Here is an 8220-nt window from a genome sequence, read left to right as displayed (position 1 = left end):
ATGAACTTTGCTGCACAGTTATTCTACTCGAGCTACTTGAGCGAGCGACTTGAGCGTTTGTACTCGCCGAGACCTGCAATTAAAGACAACGAGGAGAATGACCCCTTCTGGCAAAGGTGGGGAAATCACCACACGTAAGCTCCTGAATCCCCCCCAGACGTGTCTCCCTTGCCCCTGATAGCACCCTGTAGTGACAAAATGTGGGTTTGACTTCCACAGAGTCAGCGCCTCTATCTTCTTCTGTCACTTCCATTCCTCCTCCACATTCTTTCCCAAGCAAACACATCCCTTAAAATCTTCTCGTTTCTCCCTCTGCCACCTACGCCGCGCGTGTAGGACAAAAGAAAACCAACAAAACCACTTGTTCTTCAAATCCAAATATAGCTGTTGTACTCAAATCTAAATTCTATGAACGCCTACCTCTCATGTTTCCCACCAAGCTTCTCAAACTCCATCCAGGTCAGCAGAAAAAGTCCTTCCTCTTTCTTGTCTCAGTAGTGGAGAGACACTCCTTAGTAGACTTCCTGCTTTGCCTGGTCCTTCACCTTCTTCTCCTTAATGTTCCCAGGTCATTTCTTTAGAGAATTGCACTGTTCCACTGCTGTGTGCAATACAGAAACTACATTTCATCTAGGATCAGTGTTTGTCTTGAAATAAATATATCATCACTGCCAGGATTCAGCACAAGAAAAAAAGAAATGTGGGTTATACATTTGAGTACATATAACAAGCCTGATAAAGAATGCAAGACGGTTTTTGCAATCTGGGCCTGAACAACAGAAAGATGCACAATTGCACAATTTATAACAATGCAGTAAAAATAAACTGATTTCTTTCCTCGGATGAAAACTGTCGTAGTGGTACAGCAGCCAGCTGGAATGACATTAAAAAAAAGTGCAGATAGAAGGAAGATGAAAGCCTGGTGGACTAAAACGCTTTGCTTTTCGATGATGTCCCTTCTTTTTTTGCACCATTTACCAAATGATATGCACACAAGTTTGCACCTATCAGCTCTTTATTCCGTCGTGCCTAATTTTTTGAGGCTTTGTTCCCCGCTGTCATGCTGCCTCCTTAACTCTCTGATGTATTTTTTTGAAACGACAAACCCACCGTGATCACAGGTGCAGACTTCTCAGGCTTCCTCTGTCCACAGCTGCGTTTTATGGAGCAAACTCTGTGGATGAATATGGAGCTGAAAGTGGTTGATGGGGTGGTCCACAGGGGGCAGTAATGGATCCAGAGGATGAGGTGAAAGGTTATGAGTGTGTTTATGGCAGATCATTGGGATATAAATAGACAGGGATTTTCTCTGTGTGCTGGCAGCACTGAGGAGGAAAAAAAAATATGCAGCGTCTTGTGAAAGCTGCTACAGTCTTACTCCAGCATTTTCTACACTGGGTTCTTTCTTTTTAAAAAAAAATATTTTTATTCTTAAAAAACTTACTCAGCTCTATCTGGACTGCAGCGAAACCAATCTTTCGGCTGCTTTTTGCTCGCACAACCGATACCAAAAAAGACAGTGGCCGATCCGTCTCCACTGGACAGCCTCATTCAAAGTTTCAAACTTACTTGTTAACCATTTGTGATCCACTTTAGTGACTAAGTGCCAGGGTTAATCTCCAGTGAGTGTAATCCTGTTATAATAGTTCTACTGCATAGAGATGTTCCTGTTCAACTATGAGCTATGGGATGCACCCAAATGAAACGAGTCTGGTATTTAATTTGGTTTTGTGCAACGTCATTCGATGAAATGAAACGGAATTCAATGATTTTTATTCTGCTTGATTTTTACACAATGTCCATTTACTGAGCTGCTATAACTCAACCTGTCCTGCCTTTGGGGCAACATTTCCACTTTAAACGCTGGATTATATAGAAGAAGAAAAAAAAAGAAGCTGAATGACCCAATGAATCATAAGTTGACTAATAGATGTGATCTGTCACATTGAGTGGAAGCAGGGTTGACAAGAAAGGTGAACCGATTCATCTTGTATGAAGGACTGGGCTCGCGTGTCGGCTCGTTTACGCACCTTCACACGAGGGTCGAGGTCAATTTGATTGAATTTTTTTCCCTGAGTTTGAGAAAGAACATCTCGATTCGTAAAAATTCTCTCGAGGAGCCTTGAGGAGTGATTTACCTGCTGTCTGTTTATATCTAATCATTCTTGCAAGAGGTCAGTTGGAAATACAACCTAATATATGGCTTTCACTTTATTACCCAGAGAGGAGCTGGATCTGGGGCCCAGTCACTGCAGCGTCGTTCACAAATATGGCCCCGTCAGTAATGGCACCAGGGCCCGCAGACCCACGCTCATTGAACCAGAACGTCTGAAGGACTTTGGCGAGGAGGAGCTTCTTAATGGCGACGTGAAGGTCCATCAAACCAAGGTGATGGAACGTCCTGAGATCATGCTCATGGAGCCCCAAAAAACCCGGAGGATCAGTGAGTTCCAGATTGTCTCCAGACCTCAGCCCCAGTACCTTCGCTTTGAGGACATCAGTGCAGCGGCCTTCAGGATCCAGTCAGAGATACAGAAGACACCCTGCACGGTACACTCATGTAAACCATGAACACAAAATATAGTTTGTTCTTTTTGTTTATGCATAGCCGGGTAGATTGCAGGGCAGTACTTCTGTGCAGTTAAGTTGTCTCTGTGTGTGTGTGTGTGTGTGTGTGTGTGTGTGTGTGTGTGTGTGTGTGTGTGTGTGTGTGTGTGTGTGTGTGTGTGTGTGTGTGTGTGTGTGTGTGTGTGTGTGTGTGTGTGTGTGTGTGTGTGTGCAGTACTCCAGACTGTCCAAACAGTACGGGATGGACATTTACCTGAAGAAGGAGCATTTGCACTACACAGGCTCGGTGAAGGAGAGAGGAGCGCTGTACCTCCTCACCTCCCTCACACAGGTAAAACGGGAGCTGTGCACAGATTTTGTGACTCCTTTAGAACCTTCTCTAGTTTAAACACTAACCTTATCAAGACCAGTAGTCCTCATGGAGACCAAAGCTCAGTCATAATGAGGCAGAAACTAATTTCTGAGGTCGGGATGAGGATGTGAAATTGTGGTTAGGTTAAGGTTCATGTTCGGCATTATGAGACGGGTTAGGCGACAAATGGAGAGAATTCCTCCCTTTCCCAAAAGACCACGGGAAATATTGGTGGCCTTCAACTACCAGAGAGAATGTTGTCGCCAGCAAGCACATACAGCTGTACTTCAGCTGATGAGGTTTCCATAGATACAGATGCTTTAAAGTCATGTTAAGTTTGTCCATCTGGACTGCTACGTAGAACCATATAAGGTTCTTAGGCTTGTTCTCATAGGAGAACCCTTTTTGGCTCCAGGTAGAACCTTTTTTTATAAAGGTTCTGTCCGGAACCCTTTTAAAACTCTTTATTCAGGAAAGGGGTTTTAAAGGGTTCTCTGTATCAAAATGGTTCTTATTGGAACCATTAGTGTTACCAAGAACCCTTTTTCAGAAGCAAATCGTTCTAGGTAGAACCTCAGCCCTTGTAGAAGAACCCTTTTGGAACCCTTATTTCTAAGAGTGTATAGAAACAGGGTGGTCAAACTTAGTTAACTCAGTTAAAACATGTCCCTTGCCTAAAGTATATATATATAATAGGCTTATTGTAAGGCAACAAAAAATAGTATTTATTTAAAAGCAGTAACACATGTATACAAACATGCTTATGGTTAGTTTTCTGCCAATAAACCCTTTAAACCCTCCTACACATGGGACCTTTGACTGGTTTTACTTAAGGTTAAGTATAATGTTTTGTTGGCTGGCATAAACTGGTCTCCTTATAGATACAAAAACCTGGTCCTAATAAAGCAGGACTTCAAAAAACTGCTATTTCGGGGGCAAAGATTTAAATAGTGGTGCTTTGTTTAAATCCACATGACTAGAAATCAATGTAGTGTCTCCTCTAGGGGGTCGTAACTATGTTCCCTGGGTCCTATGTTTTTTTTTTTTGTTTTTTTTTTTAAAGGGTCCTATGTTCCCCTGTCACATAGAAAGATGGGACCTTTTTTGGGAAAAACAGGGAACATAGGACCCTTTTTCAAAAAAGGTCCTATGTTCCCCGTACGGCCCCCTATTTAGCTTGCTTTATAGCTAGCTATAGCAATCACAATGTATGAATGAGTTGTTTTTAATTGACACGTTACTTAGTTAATGATTATTAACACAAAATGGTGTGCATAATGATGCAATATTGTATTCAGTTCATTTAAGGCCGAAAGCAAACCATAATACATCACATCGCACTGTGTAACTTACTTTTTAGATTCATCTTTCACCTCAATAAATATGTAAAGTGCCATGAATATTTATCCACTCCGAAATTGCAAAACACAATAAGCTCTGCAAATCGTTTTTTCCTCTCCCTCCTTAGTTATTTATTGCTAAGTATTCTAAGCTTGCGTTAACAGGAGCAGCAGAGGAATGGTGTGATTGTGGCCTCGGACTGCAACTTCTCCATGGCCGTGGCTCACCACGCCGTGGAGATGAAGATCCCCGTGTTTGTCATCATGCCGTCGAGCTGCTCGTCGCCTCGCCTCAGGATCTACAGAGACTACGGCGCCATGGTCATCTCTTACGGCGGCACCAGCCAAGATTCTCAGAAACACGCTCGCCATCTGGCCAAAGAGAATGGATACCTCTATATGGAAGAGTCAGTCCCCCTTTTTTTTTTTTGCCGTTAGATGAAGCAAAGCTGTTTGTACAACCTGCAACTGCATTAATAGCAACACTGATGTAGGTTTTACTTTCTTAATCAAATCAGTGTTGTTTTATTTTACTGGGTCATGAAGAGAGAGGTGTTGAAATGATTCATATCAGCTTCTTTCATGTCCTGTCAGGGCAACAAAGACTCACGTACATGGCATTTGTGGTATTTTCTTAGTACTGTCTGTTCCTGGTGCACAGAAACTAAGATGAGACAAAGAAAGTATATATGGAACGTCAGGTCAGCCAATCGTCACGATGCTCTTCAGCTCTTCACCTCATCTGCTCTTTCTGTCTTCCTTCCCTGTTTTTTCCCCTCCCCATTGTCCAGAGATGAAAGTGCAGCGTACCTGGCAGGACTGGGCACGGTGGGCATGGAAATCTACGAACAAGTGCCCAAACTGGATGCAGTGATTGTTCCAGCAGCTGGACAGTACGGTCTACTGGCTGCCACTGCTGCTGCCATCAAACACCTCAACTCACAAGTCCTTGTCATAGTAGGTTCAGGCAGAGTTTTTGATTCTCCATGGAAGCAGAACACAATGTTGTGTTCACATGGATGACAATATTCCAGATTTAACCAGATTATGACAGCAGTCATTATAATCTGGTTATTGGTGTGTGAAAGATGAGGAAAATGAGGTGATTTCGCCTACACTCTTAGAAATAAAAGTGCTCAGTAGAACCATATAAGGTTCTTCGGGTTGTCCTCATAGGAGAACCTTTTATAAAGGTTCCACCTGGAACCCTTAGTGTTACCAAGAACCCTTTTAAAACCCTTTATTCAGGAAAGGGGTTTTCTGGATCAAAATGGAACCATTAGTGTTACCAAGAACCCTTTAAAAAACAAATGGTTCCAGGTAGAACCTCAGCCCTTGTAGAAGACCACTTTTGGAACCCTTATTTCTAAGAGTGTACATCCTCGCTTCTTTTTGCAATTTTTTTCCCCCATGTTCCACTGTTTGCCCACAGCTGTTACAAACAGCCACAGCTCATTTTACACTGGGAGCACAGACTGGCACTATTTCTATTTTCAATTATAAATATCATAAAATGGTGTGCTGCGAGACTATCAATCACGCTCGCTGTGGAGTTCGATTCAGTGGCGAGCGTCGTGAAACGCAACATTGGGGCTCATTAAGGCGGCCGTCGCGCACAGATTTATGAGCGTAATCATCATAAATGTTTTGTATTGATTGATATCAGTGCTGAGGATAATATAACGACATGTGATCAGGGGGACGGCGCTGCACATTTGTAAACAACGTCTTCATCGGCCCAGATTGCGTATTGTGTGACATGCAAAATGGCAAATGTTAACATGCCAGTGTGGCTCTATATAACTCTGTGTGTTGTTTACGGATGCACCGAAAAAATCTTTCTAACACATGGTTCCATCAACAGGGGATCGAACCGGAGGGATTCCCTCTGCTGTTACAGTCTCTGAAAACAGACAGTCCAGTCAAAGACATGCACTGCATCCCCAATAAGAGGCTCTACGGCGGTAAGAGTGTGAAATCATTATCATTATCCACACATTGTTCCCATGAGAAGCCTTTTAATTTTCCTCCTGCTGTTGGCGAACATGATGATAATAATAGATCATTATATTCCTTATGAAAGCATCAAATGCCACGTTCCAGGATAACATGTTTATGTTCTGTTGTGTTTGCAGATCTTGTGGCGCGTTCACTCGGTGTGAACACTTTCCACCTGGCAAAGAAACTAGTAAATAAAGTCATCACTGTCAGGTATTATTTTGTCTCTGCTCTTTTTTTTTTTTTGCTTTCTACATCAGAAATCCATTACTTAATTTAGACTGAAATTGCAATTTCATTGCTAAAGCTTCTCTGATTTCTTTTTTTTGCACCCCATTGCCTCAAAGTGAGGAGGACTCTCTGGTGGCGATGCTGCGGTTTCAGGAGTTTGAACGCTCCACTGTGGACACGGAGGGAGCCATGGGGCTGGCTGCCATCTTGGCCGGACAACTGCCAGAGCTGAGAGGGAAAAAGTGGGTCAGATTTGTTAAAATTAGGGCTCCTCTCTGCTCCTCAAATGAAAAATAACCCATGTCTGTTTAAAGAAGACAGAAGAAAAAGACATCAACATTAAACACACACGTTTTTAAATAGTATTTTTTATGGAAATAGTATAATTTTTAAAATACCTGTGCTCCTGAGGCCTAAAAAGGTCACACTTTTGGCAGCAAAGCAGTGTCGTGTGCCTCCGTTTCAGGGTCGCTGTCGTGGTGAGCAGCGCCAACATGGAGCTGGAGATGGTGAGGCGGTGCGTTGACCGCGCCCTGGTGCTGGACGACCGGGTCAGTAAGTTCTGTGTGCAGCTGGGAGAGTGGCCAGGAGACATGGCCAAGCTGCTGGACGTCCTGTCCAGGGAGGACGTCAGGTAGGCTGCTAAAGTCCAGCCTGTTTTACATACGTAAAAAACATGTCCCCCCTCTGATGCCACCTTTTTTATAATTGCTTGCTCTTTGTTTTCTGTCATTTTGCTCCTAGGTTGCTGGACGTGTGCCACGGCAGACACAGCGATAAATCAGACCTCTTCAAAGCAAAGGCAGGAGACTTAATCTCTCCACTCATTTGTTTAACTCTCCAATCTGCTCGCTTACCTTTTCATAAGTGCCCTTAAACTCTGGCTTGAATTTGGCAGAACTCACAATCATAAAAGCTAAAATAAAAACTAGTTTGAATCAAACCCATATAGTGAGCTAGAATTTTAATAAGTATATAAACATTTTTAATGCTGTCTTTTATTAACATTTATAAATAAGAACATAGGCTGTGAGAAAACCCTAAACTACTTAAGTGTCAAACATACCAGAAAGCGACAACAAAACAACCTTTTTAAAGAATGTTGTGTCACTGTGAGTCTGTGGGAGACTGTGAGTCATACAAACGCAAATATTCAAATATTCATTGTGTGAAAACATTTGAATAATTTAGCCCCGGTATGAGGTTTTAAAGTCATTTGTGAATATTGCAAAGGTAATTTCCTAATATTATGCACTCAGAGGCTGTGCTGGTCTGATACGACCATTAGGTTACACATAAAGTCATAACTTTGAGAGACTATATTAAGTTACGTCTGTTTTCCCTTTATACAAAAACAAAGCTGCCCGTGGAGACCAATGATTCCCAGTGTAGAGAAACAAATCTTCTTGAACCAGTTGTTTTATGGCTTTTCTCTTATCTTTTTTTATTATTTTTATTAAATTGTGTTGAACCAAATGCAACCGTCTCCTTCTGGCTCTGCATTATTACCTCTGCAGTCCACACTGACAAATTGGCTCAGCACTTATTTACCAGCAATGTCAAAAGGTGAAATGTGCTGCATAATTAACTGGCCTAATTCTCTTGTGTGTGTGTGTTTGTGTGTGTTTGCAGGTGGAGTGTGTGGTGGAAACCAGGGATAAGGCACAGAGCGTTCAACTGCGCAAGATACTGAGTGAGCGCTACCCTTCTCTATGCTGGCTGGACCGGTGA

The 8220-nt window shown here is 42.5% G+C and overlaps 1 protein-coding gene across 1 annotated transcript; it reads left to right on the top strand.

The window, feature by feature from the left end:
• On the top strand, positions 1-8220 carry LOC310934198 (L-threonine ammonia-lyase; the record flags this gene model as incomplete). Its single annotated transcript, XM_083897869.1, has 11 exons — positions 1-116; positions 2223-2550; positions 2783-2899; positions 4426-4667; positions 5052-5217; positions 6125-6224; positions 6396-6471; positions 6606-6731; positions 6956-7123; positions 7234-7291; positions 8122-8220. 11 exons carry the CDS (start codon positions 1-3, stop codon positions 8218-8220), a joined length of 1596 nt encoding a protein of 531 aa, XP_083753995.1.

This window comes from Microchirus variegatus (assembly GCF_963457635.1).
Source record: "Microchirus variegatus genome assembly, chromosome: 11".
NCBI lineage: Eukaryota > Metazoa > Chordata > Actinopteri > Pleuronectiformes > Soleidae > Microchirus > Microchirus variegatus.
This window is presented reverse-complemented; position numbering and strand designations above follow the sequence as displayed.